At 38.6% G+C, this 17,242-nt stretch overlaps 8 protein-coding genes across 8 annotated transcripts; 5 read left to right on the forward strand and 3 right to left on the reverse strand.

Moving 5' to 3' along the window:
• Positions 1-42: 42 nt before the first annotated feature.
• Positions 43-1,281, forward strand: RHIMIDRAFT_206345 (fungal chitin synthase; the record flags this gene model as incomplete). The annotated part of the gene is made up of 3 exons (XM_023606894.1): positions 43-163; positions 225-863; positions 914-1,281. Coding segments are annotated over 3 exons (1,128 nt in total), but the record flags the coding sequence as incomplete, so codon positions are not given.
• A 47-nt stretch (positions 1,282-1,328) lies between these two features.
• Positions 1,329-1,878, reverse strand: RHIMIDRAFT_294094 (stress responsive alpha-beta barrel domain protein; the record flags this gene model as incomplete). Its single annotated transcript, XM_023614057.1, has 4 exons — positions 1,763-1,878; positions 1,569-1,715; positions 1,485-1,513; positions 1,329-1,427 (listed from the first exon to the last, which is right to left on the reverse strand). The coding sequence occupies exons 1-4, from the start codon at positions 1,782-1,784 to the stop codon at positions 1,329-1,331; spliced, it is 297 nt and encodes a 98-aa protein (XP_023463316.1). The 5' UTR covers positions 1,785-1,878.
• A 1,005-nt stretch (positions 1,879-2,883) lies between these two features.
• RHIMIDRAFT_240284 (uncharacterized protein) lies at positions 2,884-4,184 on the forward strand (the record flags this gene model as incomplete). The annotated part of the gene is made up of 6 exons (XM_023609342.1): positions 2,884-3,081; positions 3,126-3,224; positions 3,276-3,380; positions 3,426-3,512; positions 3,566-3,746; positions 3,796-4,184. The coding sequence occupies 6 exons, from the start codon at positions 2,884-2,886 to the stop codon at positions 4,182-4,184; spliced, it is 1,059 nt and encodes a 352-aa protein (XP_023463317.1).
• Positions 4,185-4,275: 91 nt separating this feature from the next.
• RHIMIDRAFT_240285 (uncharacterized protein) lies at positions 4,276-7,779 on the forward strand (the record flags this gene model as incomplete). The annotated part of the gene is made up of 1 exon (XM_023609343.1): positions 4,276-7,779. One exon carries the CDS (start codon positions 4,276-4,278, stop codon positions 7,777-7,779), a length of 3,504 nt encoding a protein of 1,167 aa, XP_023463318.1.
• Positions 7,780-8,795: 1,016 nt separating this feature from the next.
• Positions 8,796-10,285, forward strand: RHIMIDRAFT_245833 (DUF21-domain-containing protein; the record flags this gene model as incomplete). The annotated part of the gene is made up of 5 exons (XM_023610245.1): positions 8,796-8,829; positions 8,894-9,206; positions 9,254-9,360; positions 9,412-9,939; positions 9,987-10,285. The coding sequence occupies 5 exons, from the start codon at positions 8,796-8,798 to the stop codon at positions 10,283-10,285; spliced, it is 1,281 nt and encodes a 426-aa protein (XP_023463319.1).
• A 248-nt stretch (positions 10,286-10,533) lies between these two features.
• RHIMIDRAFT_182820 (DUF602-domain-containing protein) lies at positions 10,534-11,154 on the reverse strand (the record flags this gene model as incomplete). The annotated part of the gene is made up of 1 exon (XM_023605813.1): positions 10,534-11,154. A coding segment is annotated over one exon (621 nt), but the record flags the coding sequence as incomplete, so codon positions are not given.
• Positions 11,155-11,509: 355 nt separating this feature from the next.
• Positions 11,510-12,801, reverse strand: RHIMIDRAFT_240288 (kinase-like protein; the record flags this gene model as incomplete). Its single annotated transcript, XM_023609344.1, has 5 exons — positions 11,510-11,710; positions 11,763-11,977; positions 12,075-12,348; positions 12,376-12,650; positions 12,708-12,801. 5 exons carry the CDS (start codon positions 12,799-12,801, stop codon positions 11,510-11,512), a joined length of 1,059 nt encoding a protein of 352 aa, XP_023463321.1.
• A 1,968-nt stretch (positions 12,802-14,769) lies between these two features.
• Positions 14,770-16,270, forward strand: RHIMIDRAFT_261861 (voltage-dependent ion-selective channel). The gene is made up of 8 exons (XM_023611572.1): positions 14,770-14,816; positions 14,908-14,920; positions 14,979-15,082; positions 15,140-15,299; positions 15,358-15,479; positions 15,550-15,633; positions 15,690-15,943; positions 15,996-16,270. The coding sequence occupies exons 2-8, from the start codon at positions 14,908-14,910 to the stop codon at positions 16,108-16,110; spliced, it is 852 nt and encodes a 283-aa protein (XP_023463322.1). The 5' UTR covers positions 14,770-14,816; the 3' UTR covers positions 16,111-16,270.
• The last annotated feature ends 972 nt before the right edge of the window (positions 16,271-17,242 follow it).

The raw sequence follows: 17,242 nt of genomic DNA on the forward strand, positions 1-17,242 counted from the left end.
AAAAAAAAAAAAAATTCACACCCATATTGATATTCTGTTTAGGTGGACGCGGATACTAAGGTACTACCCGATGCATTGACTTATATGGTAGCTGCCATGGCAAACGATATTACCATTATGGGTCTCTGCGGTGAAACAAGAATTGCAAACAAGAGAGCATCATGTAAGGATTCATTCATATAACAGATGACCCGAAAAACTAAAAACTAGTCTATTTTTTAAAGTCACGACGGCCATTCAGGTCTTTGAATACTACATCTCACATCACTATGCTAAATCATTTGAATCTCTCTTTGGTATTGTCACTTGTCTGCCAGGCTGCTTCAGTATGTATCGTATCAAGTCCCCCAAGAACGGCGCATGGGTGCCCATCTTGGCCAATCCAGATATTATTCTTGAATATAATCAAAATGTTGTCACAACGTTGCACGAAAAGAACTTGCTCTTGCTCGGTGAAGATCGTTTCCTGTCAACACTCATGCTCCGTACGTTCCCTAAGCGACAAATGATGTTTGTCCCTCAGGCTCGCTGTAAGACTGTAGTTCCTGACGAGTTCAAAGTCCTCTTGTCTCAACGTCGTCGATGGATCAATTCGACCGTGCATAACCTGATGGAACTTGTCCTTGTATCTGATCTCTGTGGTATTGCCTGTTTATCCATGCAATTCTCTGTCTTTGTCGACTTGATTGGTACCTTGGTCTTGCCTGCTGCTATCGTCATGACTATCTATCTGATCATAGACACAGCCGTCTCCAGTAACCCTCAATGGCAATCGTTGGCCTTATTGATCGTCATTCTCGGTCTTCCTGCCGTCTTGATCGCTATTACTACCTTTAAACTCATCTATATTCTCTGGATGTTTGGTAAGCTCACTTTTTTTTTATTGCTTTAAAAAAGACTAACACAACCGTAGTGTACATCATTGCCTTACCCATCTGGAATTTGATTTTGCCTTTATATTCCTTCTGGCACTTTGACGACTTCTCCTGGGGCGCTACTCGTGTCGTAGCAGGCGAAAAGAAAGACAAGGGCCACGGTGACGCTGAAGGTAAATTTGACCCATCTCGATTGGTGATGAAGAAATGGGAGGACTGGGAATCAGAACGCACAGGCCAAAAGTTTAACAAAAAGATGACCTTAAAAACACCACTTGATTCCCCTTCAGCCTTTGATGGCAAGAACACGGTGACGCCAACGACGGCATCTCCGTTTGGTAGTATATTTAATGATAGAAAGATGTTTGGTGCCTCACCTGTGTCGTCTACGACCAATATTGCTTAATTTTGTATAAATATTTTTATAATAATAAAAAAATCATAGTTTATTGTTTATACTTCATAATCAAAGGCAATAAGATCAGCAATCAAGGGCTTGTTCTTACTGACAAACTCCAAATGAGCAGGGTGATTATTATATCCAGAGAGACCCTTTTTTGGGAGGAGGGATTAATAATCTACGTTTTATAAATAGAAAAAAAAACTTACATTTTTGTCCTTGACCTCAACAATCCAACCTGAGTGAATGATGCATGAGTTACGTGTGATATTGAATGCAAACAAAATACGTACCATATTCAAATCCTTGGGATCTGTCTGTAAAGTTCTTACCAGCCGTTGCTGAAATAATTTCGGGAATCTTGTCTTTCAAGGCACGGATTTCGCTACCTACTCGTTCCTTGACTTCTTCCGTTACTTCAGGCTTAAACTTGACAATAACTATAAAGTGTTGGTTTTATTGTATATGATGAATAGGATATAATTACCAATATGGATAACTTTGGTCATTCTAAATATGCAAAAATAAAGAGAAAAAGACAAAAAAATAAACGCGCGGAGCCAGATTTAAAAGTGTTTCCGAAGAGTTGCTGTAGGTACACACTAAAAGTCAGCTATATATTACTAATGAGAAGGGGAAAGCTAGATAAGAACCTTCTGGATAATTGAACACTGGTACTGTTACATGACACAGTGTTAGTCTTTTAATAGATATACAATGTATAAAAGAGGCATGTATTCATCGATAAAAGCTATAGGTAATATTTCTATACTTCGATGGGCGTCTTGCATGACATCAAGAAGAGAATTGAAGAAAGGTAAAGGATATAACTAGCCAGTCCTTCTTTGTCGAGTTCATGAAAAAGTCAAAGAACTTGAAAACGAAGATTATGAAGCTGATGTACCAATTCTTTTTTTATTATTATTAAATACGATTATTTCACCAAACAAGTTATTTGATTGCAAACTGAGCAGTTCAAAAGATATTTGGTTTTTACCAATATCAATAGTTAGTAATCTATTATTGCTTTTTTTTTCTTCATTATGGCTAGAGCCACAAAGGTGTTACAGACGAGAATATAGTCACAGAATGGATCAATACCATGGCGTACCAGTAGCTTGTAGAAGTCATCATCGGATATTTGACTGGTACAGCTGATAAGATTGCATAGTTTATCGCTTAAAAATGATCGGATAGACTCAAAAGTTTCCAACCAATTCAGACAAATCATCAATTTCTTTAATAAACTGTCATGATCTTTGTAGAGATTAAACTCTCATAGTAATGATCCTTACATGCACATTTATACATGTACCAATTTCCATTTTGTGAAACTATGCTCAAAGGGTAACACTAAAAGGATCACTCATTGTAAAAAAAGAACCCAAAGCTCATTAAAGCAAAACCTCTAGTACTACATGTATGCTTGGGGACAATCGTTATCTGGCATACAAGCCGTGCGCGCTCAGTATCTCTAAAAATATGTAGAATGAGGTAAAAACATACACAAAAATGAGCCACTGTGGATTCATCACAACGAAAAGGCGGGGCGATACTTAATTCATACGACAATGAGTTTTGATATTCCTTTTTCTTTTTTTCTCAAATATGACAGATAATGGACAGGCAAAGAAAAGAGGTCGAAAGCAAGCAGCATTCACACGAGCCCCGCCTATTATTCTTGACAGACGCGAAAGAATAGAAAATAAGTCTACTCCAACAGAGGACAAGAAAGAAGAAGTAAGAGATACAGTCATTCCATTTATGAGACGACCTGCAAAATTCAACACGGATGCCATTTTAAAAGTAAATTTGCGTTCAAAGGACAACATTTTAAACTAATAAAGTAGAATTTGACAGATTACCCTGGACATTTTGTTATAGGCATTATTGGGAAACAAGGTGTAGGAAAATCAACCATCCTGTCTCAATTTGCTCAATTAGATCAAGTAAAAGAAAAACAAGCTACTGTTCTTTCTTATAATTTACAAAAGATGTAGGTATTCTCAACACAACCTTGCGAACAGTTTCTGATATCGGGACACAAAACAGAAGGTATTGACATGTATGTGACTCCAGAAAGAGCCATATTGCTAGACACAGAGGTGAGTTATTCGACACTGCCTTTTTATGATATTGACGCATTGTAGCCAGTCCTCAGTTGGTCGGTGTTGGAAAAAGTGATAAGAACGGAAAACTTGGATGGATTAAATCCAGATGTTTGGTTGGAGATGGATGTAAGTTATTATAAGAGGACCCCATAATACGAATATAAAATAATATTCTATAGAGCATATATACAGTTCTTTTTCTTCTATCCGTTTGCCACGTTGTTCTTGTCGTGAATGATAAACCAGAGATCGACTTGGATATTTTACAGCTAATACAAAGAGCAGAGGCACTCAAGTTTAATATACCTGATTACCCACTATTGACAGGTCAACAGGATATGAGCTACTACCCTGATATAGGTAATCAAGTAAGAATATTCATTATCCCATCTAATATTTTCTACCACAGTATTTGTTTGTAATAAATGTAAGAGTCAGGATTTTACTCTTGAAAAATACATGAACCTTCAAACAGCACTTGGCACTATCTTTAAACAATCTCAACTCAAAACACAGGGCCTGGTTCAGTTAGGCAGCATCTTACCTTCATTCATCACTACTGGCACCATCAATATCTTTTTCCTCCCAGACCAGCAAGATAACACCATCGAATCCTTTGATATCCTTGCCTGCGAACTTCGTGATCAAGTTACTGCTACACCAAGAAAGTCAGGTAAAAAGGGACAGGTCTCTGAAAAGGATTGGTTTAAAAATGCCTACAAGATTTATGAATTAATACACAAATCAGACTATATCAATGAGTATTTACAAGTCGTACGTAAACTACGAGATTCCTAGCAATAAAACTAAAAAGGAAATTACCCGAATTGCATAACTTTTTCCCTCTTTTTTTTTTGTGTGTGTGTATCCGTTCTCTCTCTCTCTTTTTATGGAATCGTCACAGCTCAGTCTTACTGCTATTTACCATGCTATCAACAACCCTTATTCGTCAGTTGCAGCCACATGTCAAGCTAATCTTGCAATGGCTCCCATCAAGATACTAGATCACACATTCAACAAATGGTACAGTTATGCAAAAGGCAACAATAGGAAATGGTCAACAACAAAGCTGATCCGGTGTCTAGACTACATCCTGACACATAGCATCAGCCCATCAGAGCTACAAGAGACGATCCTCAAATTACATTCATTTCGCTCCTGTCTTGTTTGGATTCTGCGCCTATTAGACAGTCCCAACGATGAGGCACAACTTCAAATGATTGTCAAGTTTATATGCAACCTTTTGGAATCTGTAACGTCCTCTACTATCTTGGGCCTTATTCAGCATAAACACGGCGTGCAACGGATAGCTCAATTGTTGGCTTGTCCAAACACTGCGGCAGCTGTGCGGTTTTATTGTATTCGAGGATTATTAGCGCAGAGTGAGTATTATAAACAGGAGATGCTTGATCTTAACATGCCACAGGTGATTACAAATACAGTCCTGAAAGATTTTGACAAGCAAATTTTTGATGACAGCAGTGTGCAAAAACGGGAGCTGTATGAAGCAGCAATGGCATGTAGGCTGCTGGATCATCTTGTTCAAAAGGAAAGCAACCAGAGCGCCGTGCTTGCATATGCCCAAGAGAACGGTCAATTGTTGAGCCTCTGGGTATCTGCGAGTCGTCGGTATATGACATATACAGGGCCGCTCTCTAAAAACTTGGCATTGATCATGTATTACCTAACCAATGTCGTCTACAAATGCTCGGTTCTATCGATCGAAATGCGTAAGCGAATGACGAACTCAACGACCGAGCAGCATTGTTTTGGACTGCTCATGTTCTTATCACAGAAATGGTGTCATCAGCACATCTTCACCGAGCCGATCTCATCAACCCTTTCAGAAGAAGAGCGGACATTGCTTAGACTGCTAAACTTGTCGCTCACCACAGCAGATGTTCTGCCTCAAGTGCCATCGTACGATACAGTCGTCTACAAAATGGTGCATTATTTGACCTGCTTTTTTGTTGCCTTTCTCTGCCAAGGTGTGGTAGCCGAGCAGGTCTTTCCGGACTGGCTCAACCCACACTTTTGCATTGAGGTTGAGGAGCGTGGCTACATGGTCGACAAGGCCACATGGGACCGGCATCAGCATTTCTTTGCATTTCTACTTGATATCTATATACACTATATCCAGTTATACCCACAAGACAGACGCATGCCCAAGGTATACTTTATTGCCTGGTCCTTGAAATCATTTTTGTTGTTGGTGCACAACTTTGGACAACTCGACCAGTCTTCGTTGGTTCCACGGCTGATGAAACTTGTCGTCTTCTTCTTGCATGATCCCAAGGCGATTGAGGTTTTTTCAAATTCACCGACAGTATTATCTGAATACATATGGTCTCCAACAATCCAACTGGCGAAACAAGGGCTCGAGTTTGCAGCCGGTCTAAGCGACGAAGAAGCACAGTCGATTGAGGTGAAAGAGACAGCAACGCTGTACAAAGCTGATCGTGCCTTTGTCTCTCTTGAACTGGTAGCCAAGCACAATGCAAAAGCGTGCGAGAGACTGGTCGAATGCAATGTGCTTGAATTGATTGACCTCTTGCCGATGGGTGATCGTCTACAGGCGGCTTCTTCGCTTCTGACATTGTATGCCAAGTTTGTTCGTCTGATCGCCACCTTGACCGGTCGAGCAGCATTTATCCGTGTACGCCTGAGGGACACGTCTGATTTGTTTGCCAAAATCAAGAGCCTGCTCAGTACATCAATTGACTATAAAAAGCAATTTATGGACGGGTACCACAAGATCATCAAGGGATGTCTGCTAGTCATTTTATCTTTCCGGTATGATGAAAGCTCGATGCGCCAGTGGCTCTCGTCTGAAGACTCCATTACCTCTCTAACCTTGCCCATTCTGTTCCCATGGGCGCGTCAGGCAAGGATCGCTGAGGTTCATGATATTCATATGCATCTGCATTCGGACAAGGACCTGATGGCCCTGGCTTCGATTCTGTTGGAACAGGCTTCAATATACCCCCTTTGTGTACGACAAGTGATTGAATACGATATGGCGTTACCCAATCTGTGCAAGCTTATTGTTACCCTTGGTTCGTTTGCGGAATCGACGGCAACAGTGGATAACGACCACTGGGAAAACACACTGTTGGACCAAGTTGAAGAAAAACAAGATAGGTTAAAAGAAGAAACAAGTGCTCCAAGCGAAAACAACACGGCTATCATGCGCCAATACGTCTTATCCCTACGAAGCGCAGCCATTCGTATACTCGAATCAGGGAGTAATATTCAAGCGCCCATCCTGAGCAACGCCTACACCTTGTTCTTTCAGGCCATAGTGCAGCGGCCCAGACTTCATAACGATAACCACAAATTGATTTGCGCTAGTCTGTACCAGCACAAAATGAATGACTTTCAAAAGCTCTACCGATTTGCTCAGACAGAGGACGACAGTGCGTTGAAACTTTATGAAATGACTGCAGTAGCGATTGGTTATGCAACCCTCGGCGCACCATCCTCGGCCGAATGGAACGCATCTCTTGGACTCGAAAGTGAAGATAATTCAAAAAGTGTGTTTGGCTCGATCTGTCAGATGCTGGTCTACAATCTGGAGTACGAGCAAGACGTAACAAATACCAACCGACTCGATACAGTCATCACACCCCTACGGCGGAACGCGGCTGCTCAGGTTGTTGAGATACTTGCGATGGAATTTGCGTCTGCTTGGTATGATCAGGTCAGTTCTGTAGCAACCAGGAACGAACAAGGCTTTCAGCAGCATGGCTTTCAGCCGATTGACAACATACAAGATCAAGTGGCCTTTGTCACAGACGATCAACAGCAGGTCGTCGGTTGTCGTCCTCTCTTACGCGCCGTCTCACCCATCTTCCGAGCCCTCCTCAGTAGCGAATACGTCGAATCTGGCATGTCGCTTATTCCTCTTCATGACGTGACGTATCATAGCCTCAAAGACCTTGTTCAAATCATCCATCAAGTTAATGAAGATTCGAAAACGACACTATTATCGCCTGACCGTGTCCTCGCCAATACCTCATGGACCCATGTTGTTGCTATCCTTCAGATATCAGATCGATTTGGATGCACGATTGTCAAGGCACTTTGTGAGAATTGGGTTGTCAACAATATTAAAGAGATGGAAACCAAATCGAGTGATGAGCGTATGGTTTGCTTGGAAGGTATGGTTTGGCTGTATAGACAGTGTAGAGATCCTATTGAAAGGGATGGCGGGATATCATCAGATACTTGGCCTTTCTCAACCATACTCAAAGAAAGCTTAAAGACGATCATTCAGTATCTAACAGAGGCTTGTCAAACTTCAGAATTTATGAAAATGGTGCAAGATAAAAATGCTGATGAATTAGAAGCGTTTTGTGATGGTGTTGCTAAGCTCATAAAGAAACCGAAATAAATGGTGTATTTCAAGGTCATTTTTTAAAAAAGTTTGTTTTCGTTCTCTTTTGCGGTCTATGTCCTAATTGGGTTCCAAATCTATTTGGATTGAATGTTGTCAGTGTTATTCTCTTTTGATGTACGATAAAGAAATGAAAAGTAGAATGTATATGCTCTACCCGTCACACAGAGGTCTGTCCATCCAAGAAGTTAACCCTCATTGATATCAGATATAAGTGAATGAACAGAGTATGTATACTTGCGTTGAATTGCAAATGACTCCATTATTTTTACTCTTCATAATGTTTTTAACTTTTATTAGCTTACAGTCGTGTAGCAATTCAGATCATAGTGACGGTACACTGTAAAGATAGTTTACTTTTATAGACAAATAAACTCAGAAAACGTCATTGTGCTACTTGTTGTACTAGATGTGTCTTGTTTAACACCTAGCAGCACCATGTCAGTCTAATATGATGGAACTTATTTTTCTTTCCCTGAATATGGAATCAGTCAGTTTATGTCTATTGAAATAAAGTTTATAGTAGAAGACTAAATTATTGTTTTTTATGAGCAAGTGTATTCAGTAAGATGCACGTAATTTCAAATCCGCCAAGGTTACACTCTCTATCCTCGTCTAGCATTTTCACTGGTTGTCTGACACTGTCGCACTCGGCCGTTTATCCTTTATCGGCATCATTCCTTCTCTTTTCTTTTTTTCCTTTACTTGTCTGTCTCTCTGTCTCTCTGCCTTCATCTCTTTTAGATGCTTTCCTGCTATCGGAGCAATGCTCCTTGTGACGTCCTTTTTATTTTTAATTTTTTTCTTTTAAATTGCCTTTTATCTTTTCTTTCTCCTTTTTAATAAGTTTATATATGCTTTATAGACCGCAAACAATAGGTTCGATACGAACTTTTACGTTAGCACTCGTATCACTGACTTCCAGTATATACGGCCATCCTCTGTCTTCATATAGCGCATCAGAAGCCGATGAGCCAGAAATTGACTATGGTTCACCTGCGTTTTATGAAAAAATGGCCATCATCATGTTTCTTGTCCTCTTGGGTGGTGTGTTTGCAGGTAAACAAATTATACATCTATTGTTGGATCATATTAATATATTTATATATAGGTCTCACTTTGGGTTTAATGGGTATGGACGAAACCAACCTTCATGTGCTTATTCAGTCGGGTACAGAAACCGAAAAAGTGAATGCGAAGAAAGTACTTAGCTTATTGGACCGAGGTAAACATTGGGTGTTGGTGACATTACTCTTGTCAAATGTCATTGTCAATGAGACATTACCCATCATCCTCGACGGTGTTCTTGGTGGTGGTTGGAAGGCTGTCGTCATTTCAACTGCTCTCATTGTCATCTTTGGTGAAGTCATTCCTCAGTCTGTTTGTGTCCGTTATGGTTTAGCTATTGGCGCTAAAACAGCTGGGTAACGTATGATTTTTTTCTTACGAAAAACCTCTAACGTAATATTAGAATGGTCCTCGCCTTAATGTATCTCATGTATCCCATTGCTTATCCAACTGCTTTACTTTTGGATTATTTCTTGGGTGAATCTCATGGAACGATTTATAAAAAAGCAGGTAAAGAAGCAATTTAAAAAGAAAGTTTGACATGTTCTTATAATTATTAAGGTTTAAAGACGCTTGTCTCATTACACCAATCTGTCAACCCAGCTGATGTGGATGCATTAACAGAGGATGAAGTGACAATTATCGGTGCAGTTCTTGACTTGAGACAGAAGCCTGTATCCCAGATCATGACACCTATTGCCGATGTCTTTACATTATCCACTGACGATATTCTTAATGAGGAAACGGTTGAAAAGATCCTTACTGCTGGTTATTCTCGTATTCCTGTTCATGCCCCTGGGGACAACGCCAATTTTGTAGGTATGCTTTTGACCAAACGATTAATTACCTATGACCCAGAAGATGCGCGACCCGTCAAGGACTTCCAGATCAGCACCTTGCCCGAAACAGGTCCAGATACCAGCTGTCTCGATATCCTCAACTTCTTCCAAGAAGGCAAAAGTCATATGGCTTTGATTTCAAACGATCCTGGAGGACAAACAGGAGCATTGGGTGTCATTACACTTGAAGATGTAATTGAAGAATTAATTGGTGAAGAGATTATTGACGAGACAGATGTTTATGTTGATGGTAAAAAATAGAAGAAATTAAACATGTTACTTATTTTTTATGTATAGTTCATAATAAAATCAGGGTTGTCCGTAGACAAGTGACAAACAGTAGAAAGAACAGCCAATTGACTCGCTTATTAACAGCTCACAAAAGACAAACACACCAAAAGGTACCTGTTCGTGAAAACTCGGTAGGATCGATCAAAAGGGAAACGTCACAGCATAAGAAAGTAGTAGAACCCTTTTTGAAGCCGGTTTATGGTACAATAACCGATGAAAACATGATGGCTGCCTCACCTGAGCCTCATGAGAGCCCATTAAAGTCAAAGATGAATGGTGAATCCGAGCCTCTGTTGAAGAAATAAATAAAAAAATCCTTTTATTAATATCGATTGAATGTTCCTTTTGTCAAATAATTTCCATTATCCACTCTGTTTTTGGGTTCAAAGATACTCCTCAACGCATCCGACACTGGTTTCTTCTTTTCGGCTAAATCTTGAGCTACTTTATCCATCACTGCCGCAGTTGCTCCTGAGGTTGAGATTGTAGCCATCTTCTTGACTGGTTTATAATCTACCTCTTCTCGTTTTCGTTTCTTTTCTGATCCATCACCCTTTGTCAACTTCTTTGCCTTTCTTTCTGCTTTAGCTTTTGCCTTTTTCTCTTCCAAGTTCTTCTTCATGACCTCAAGCTCTTCCTTGTTGGGATTGATGACGACTATATCACTGCTTTCGAATGGTTTCCCACAACTGAAGCATTCTTTGCTTGGTATTTCTTTGAGTGCTTGTTCTGCAAATGTGCATCCACATGTACCCAAGTAGACAAATCGATGCTTTCCGTTCATTTCTTTCATGGATATAGGACAAATGAATTTGCTCTTGATATTTTTTTCTAAATTACCCATTGTTGTTGTTTTCACACTTGATTGTTTCTCATTGTAACTTGGGTTTGGTGTTAAATTCAGTTTGATTGTGTCCTTGACTGAAGTGATGTGAGAACAGATCTTGTCACCATCTCCATATGCATTGCGATCTAAAAGGTATTCTATAATGGCATCTTGATTATATAGTTTTCCTAATCCACAAGATACGACAGGTTGTTCAAGTGGAAGCTTGGATAGTGCGCAGTGAAGCCATGCGGCTATTCTCTCAAGATCTGGGTTTATTTTAACATCTCGAGCCTTTTCTTTAACAAGTTCAATACGTCTTGGAATCGATCCACCGTCGTTTCCCATAATCTAGAATGCAAAGAGAGAGAGAAAAAGACTACGACCGAAAAGGGGACTTTACTTTATTCAGAAATTATGAACCAATGAAAACACTTTAAAAAAGCAGGAACATGATTTGAAACTGAATGCATAAAAATGAAGTTTATTGGTTTAATGCTCATTGTGATTGTATTTGGTGATGCTGTTGTTGCTGATGTAATTACTGGAATTGATGGAACTGTAACATGGCCAAGTTCTGCTGTTGCTGTAATGGGTATAGCTATAGCACAGGTAAATGATATTGTTGCTGTGGCAACAGTAATGGATTAAATTGGAAGGGGTAAGTTGACGCAATGGTATTACAACTATGCAAAAGTATATTTCACAACACAATCGCGCGTTTTTGTTTGATAGGTAAGTTGGATGGTAATAGAAAGTCCTGAACGGGGTTTGGCCATTTTTTCCTTGGCCTCGAAATGACCTTCTTGAACTTCTTCTCTTCTTTTGTTCTCTTCATTCTTATTTTCCTTGTTTCTATTTTCTTCTTCTTTTTGTACGTGATCATTTCAGGATCAGTTGTTTTCTATGATAAGATGCATAAGTAAATTTCCCTTTTTTGTTCCACAGTAACATACAGTCCATTCATATAAATTATCGACCTGATACTTGTTCTGTTCATACACACTCCTAAACATGTTTCGTAAATAGTTGTAATCTGGCTTTTCTGCAAAAGACAGATTATGCACGTACTTTAAAAATGTAATAAACACCAAAGGCAAGTCAACGCAGAGCTTTTCGGGGACTATGTTTTCCTTTAGTTGATAAATAGCTTCAAGCTTAACGTCCTCGTCTAAGTATTTTAGTCCCTGCTAGGGTAACTTTCCTTTGGCAAGATAAATAAGAGTATGAGCAAGTGATTCCAGATCATCTCTTCTTGATAATGCTACATATATATATCGATTTAGTTTGTCTGGCTTTTTCATTAAAGATGTGCTTGCTTATGCCTTCAGGGGAATTCAGACTAGTGTATCTGTATGTGCCGATCGTATATGTTCCATAGCACTGCGAAGTATGTCTGTTGTTATGTTTGAATTGCTTAACAAGATCAAAATCATAGATATATAGCGTTTCAGATGTATCACCAAGGCCCATCGACATATTACCAGACTTGATATCACGATGAAGGGATCCCGCAGAATGCATAAACGAAAGTGCTTCAAACTATAGAACAGCTAGATCAAAGTTTACAATCCATTTAAAGCACAATGCTGCTTGATCTGCTAGCATGAATATCGTCTTTAACGATAGTTTACCAAATCGCATTAGCATATCATCTAATGATTTGTTTAATAGTTGCATAACGAACAAGTGGTAATCGCCGTCTTGACCATACCAATATATTGTTGGGAAATGCTTCTTAGATCCTATATGTTGGTATGCTTTGATTTCCTTTTCAAGCACATCACTTTCTGAGAGATGAGCTACTTTGATTGCAACATCTCTATTTAGTAACGTGTCTTTGCCTAACTATGCAACATGATTAGATGAGTCTTTTTTCTTTTTCTTTTTTCATGTCATACCTTTATAGACTGCACCATAACCACCAGAACCAAAGAGAGAGAGTATTTTGTATCTAGAGTTGCAAAAGGTATCATCAAATTTGAATCGCTCCATTGTTTCGTTGGCTACAGAATAGAAAAGAAAAGTCGCGCAAAGTAAAAAAACTGACGCGAGCGCGCGAACTACTTTTTATCTGCTGCAGGAAAGTCGTTCAAAGGTAAATACAGTGTGAGAGAAATATAATGTGATTATAGTACACAACGGTCAATTTGCCATTGTAAATATCTGGATCAATATTCTATTGTTTCCGTTGTTGGCATAATCTCCTTTTTTTTTTAGTAAAGCAAAACACCCCTTTTAAGTCATGCATCTTTATCCTTGAATAAGAAAATCAGTACATCCATTCAAAAGACACACCATCTAGTTGTAGATGGCTCAAAGCAAAGACCAAAGAAGTACTTATTGTTAATCTTTATTCTGAGATAAAGACAGAAGAAACAAGCATGTTTATACTTTATCAAACAGCTGATAAGCATTTGATCAACTAACGATTCCTAAATTGATAAATCACATCTTATTGCATACATTTCATAATCTGGGTTATTACCATGTGAAGGAGTTAAGTAAGATTCTATTTAGTTTGACTTGTCACTGAAAGTGTTTATATAATCTTATATTGTATGAGTTCACTCTGCTCATACTGATTGCAGTAGTTTATTTCAGTATCGGTCATAAGCAACATTTTGTCGGTTCATATTGAAGTAATTACCGCTTTGATTTAGAGAAAGTATATCGGAAACCAACACAGCTACGTACCTTTATTGTCCTTTCATTTGATATTTACACAATAGGTCTCCTAGCGTATGCGCAACAACATACGGCACATACGATCACTACAGATCCCCTTATCATTAAAAGACGCATGTCATAAGAATACTCTGTGATAGCGGTCATTCTCCCTCCATGTGTTATAAATACAAGTGGCTCTTTGAAATCCCTTTCGATGTATACCAACAAAAAGAAAAAGGCTTTGCTATGGACCAATTAGCATAAGTTCTGTAACGAGGGCCTTTAAGGATTTAGCATTTAAAAAGGTGTTTAATAATTAGCACTTTAGAGACTATGGGAATTTCTATCGGTTCGTGCTTTTTCTTTAAATATAAATGATGATCAACTTAAAAAGGCTCTACTAGTCTTTTATCCAATGTTTTAATCCTCTTTAGCATATTATTCACACGCTCCGTTTTTCATTTATTTTATACACCTCTTTAGACCGGGATTCAAAAACTAAGGAAAGGTATGAGCAGCCTTTTTTTAACGATTACATTACGCTCACTGTAAAGTAATTAAAATAGCAGGGTCTGGCATCCTATTTTGCTATTGTACGATTTTCTTGGTTTGATGCAGTTACAGATACTGAAGGTCACAAGCGACGCTATGTATCTGATAGTAGCAGGAGAGATGAAACAAAAAGTATTATGGAATGACCAAAAGATATGCATCTATAAGTGAAAAGTAATCCAATAGTCATTAGATATTTCTTCGCGTGTGCATGATTTTGAAGTGGGGAAAGCTAAGTGTTAAGCAGTGATACAAACAATATAGGGAGATCCTAAGGATCTTGTAAAAAAAAAAAAAGAACAAAGACACAGCCCCGTTGATCGCGATCGACATGCACACAAGCATGTAATACATGCTTACTGTTGTTATTACAACCATTACTATGACTATTTTTGATACTTTTACTGCTAAAACGAAAAAAAAAGACGCGATTCTTTCTTGCAATGATACCAGCAAACAATCACATGAAGCATGACGTGTTACCATATAAAGATAACGCGCCAGTCAAATAAATAAAAGAGAGAGAGAGTAAGAAACAACAATAAAAAGTTTACAAGAATATGCTGAAATCATTGTCTTGAGGGATGCTTGCAAAAGGATATATTTCATAAAGAAAAAGAACAATAAGAAATGGGGTTTTTGACTAATGCCATTATTGATCCCTGTCCCCAGAGTTTTGCACCCATGCTTTTTTAATACCCGACAAGTCGCCCCTGCTAAGAGAAAAAAAATACACACGAGCTTTTCTTTTCTTTTCTCTAGTTTATACAACTTATTTTTAAACAAAGGTAAGAGATGTTTGAAGCCTTGGTCGCTTCTTTCTGTCTACAAAGTGTGTAAAAAGTATGCACGTATTAACTCTTTTCATTGCTTAAATAGATGTCTGTTCCCGGTAAAGCTCATTTCGGTCATGTCTGAAAAAAGCGTGTTCATCTCTTTTTTTTTAATAGTTGCTTTCAATGATATCGGCAAGTCTGCCAAGGACCTCTTGTCCAAGGACTACCCCGTTGGTGGTGTTAAGCTCGAAGTCAAGACCACTGCTCCCAACGGTGTTGTAAGTATGCAACAGTTTACCTTGTAAGAAACAAATGATATAATTCAGCTGCAATAGGCCTTCAAAGTAACTGGTCAACGTGATAACAAGTCCGGCATCATCGTCGGTGACCTCGAAACCAAGTATGCCGATAAGTCAAAGGGTCTTACTTTCACCGAAGCCTGGACCACCTCCAACCACCTTAACGGAAAGATTGAATTGGAAAACAACCTTGCCAGTAAGTACATCTGACATGTCATTAGTTTAGTTTTGACTCAACATCATCCGTTCTGTAGAGGGTCTTAAGCTCGAACTCTTGACCTCTCTTCTTCCTTCCGTTAACGAAAAGGCCGCCAAGATCAACGCTACTTATAAGAAGCCCAATGTCCACACTGTTGCCACTCTTGATGTCTTCAAGGTAAGATAAAGCTTTTTCTTTGTAAAAATGGGTCATCTTTACTGATGCACACACGCACGCGTTTTAATAGACCAACTTTAGCGTCAACTCTGTCTTTGGTCAACAAGGTTTCCTTGTTGGTGCCGAAGTTGCCTACAATGTTTTGGATGGCAAGGTAAGCATAATAAAAAGGCTATACCGTAAAACACGTTGTGTAATTTGTCTTGACAGGTTGGCCGTTACAACGCCGCTGTTGGTTACTCTGCTCCTGAATACGGTGTTGCTGTCCACGCCACCAACAACTTGAGCCAATACTCTGCTTCTTACTACCACCGTGTCAACAGCGATCTTGAAGCTTCTGGTAAGGCCACTTGGGACTCCAAGGGCTCCAACGCCGTTGCCCTCGAAGTTGGTGCTAAGCTCCAATTGGACCCCTCTGCTTTCGTCAAGGCCAAGATCTCTAACTCTGGTGTTCTCGGTCTTGCGTAAGTTTATTTATGATTTTTGGTAGAATGGGAAACTAACATTGTATATTAGCTACACTCAATCTCTCCGTCCTGGTGTTAAGGTCAACCTTGGTGCTTCTGTTGACACCACTCGTCTTAACGAAAATGCTCACAAGCTCGGTCTTGCTTTCACTTTGGAGAACTAAGTTGCTTCTCTTTTATTATAATTTCTCTCATCTTTCTTTTTTAATTTCTTACTATTTCTAAAGATTTATACACAATTTTTTAAAGAAAAAAGTGGTTTGAACTCTCTTTTTTGTCGTTGAAATAAAAACAGCAGTTTAAAAATAAGGCAGTTTGTGAAATGTATACTTGTATTTTGTCGTACTCTTTTATTTGACAAGGATTATGTTCTTGTTGCTACAGCAAGATCAGAACATTTATTCTGAGTTTTTTTCTTACTTTAGTAAAGATAATATTGATATTAGCATATGTACAACTAATATTCTTTTATTTGTATAGGTGTATTCTATTAAGCATTTGGATAAATCTTCGCGTAGTTAGGTGAAGTAAGCCAGAGTAATTTCTCCATATTCATAGTCCAAGATGATGTATTGATCAAAAATGATAACTAATCAACATACCAAACGGGGCGCTTGTATTCCATTGTTTATTTGTAACACAGTTAGTACTTTTTTTTTGTATAAAAGTGGCAACACAGTTAATAATGCAGGTAAATTTAAATAATCATGTTCATTTCTTGTTACCAATAGATATGATTGGTCGATAAACATTGAAGAACCTCAGCATTGCCTGTTTAAAATATGCAGGCTAATATATTCACTCGATCTAAAGCGATAGACTCCACTGTGTATGAATTAAAATGCGTAGCATCTTTGCGATAAGATTAAATTATGTTAAAAAATGAATCTTTATGTTAATACAAGTCAACATGATACTATCTTTTGTGATGGTCTATTTTATATCATCTGATAAAATCGCTGTAGCGAAATAAGACTTGTTTAAAGCGATGATTTAAGAATGACAAATACTGATCCGCTTATTACCATAGCAACTACTTGAGCAACAAGATCAACGGTTGCTTACAGGTTTGTGAGAAAATGTTCTCTTTTATGATAACGACTGGTATTTGAAGATAAAACTCATTCCAACCTGTGACACAAGTAAACTCTATCAAATAAAGGGACCACCCAACTCAAGGCTCCGTGTAAGAAAATCTTTTTTTTTTTTTCCACGACATATGACCATAAACTATATTACCTTCCAAATATGGTTATCACCCTAATGATTGTGCACAACAACAGAAACGAGAAGAAA

The sequence above is a fragment of the Rhizopus microsporus genome, assembly GCF_002708625.1.
Source record: "Rhizopus microsporus ATCC 52813 unplaced genomic scaffold scaffold_16, whole genome shotgun sequence".
NCBI lineage: Eukaryota > Fungi > Mucoromycota > Mucoromycetes > Mucorales > Rhizopodaceae > Rhizopus > Rhizopus microsporus.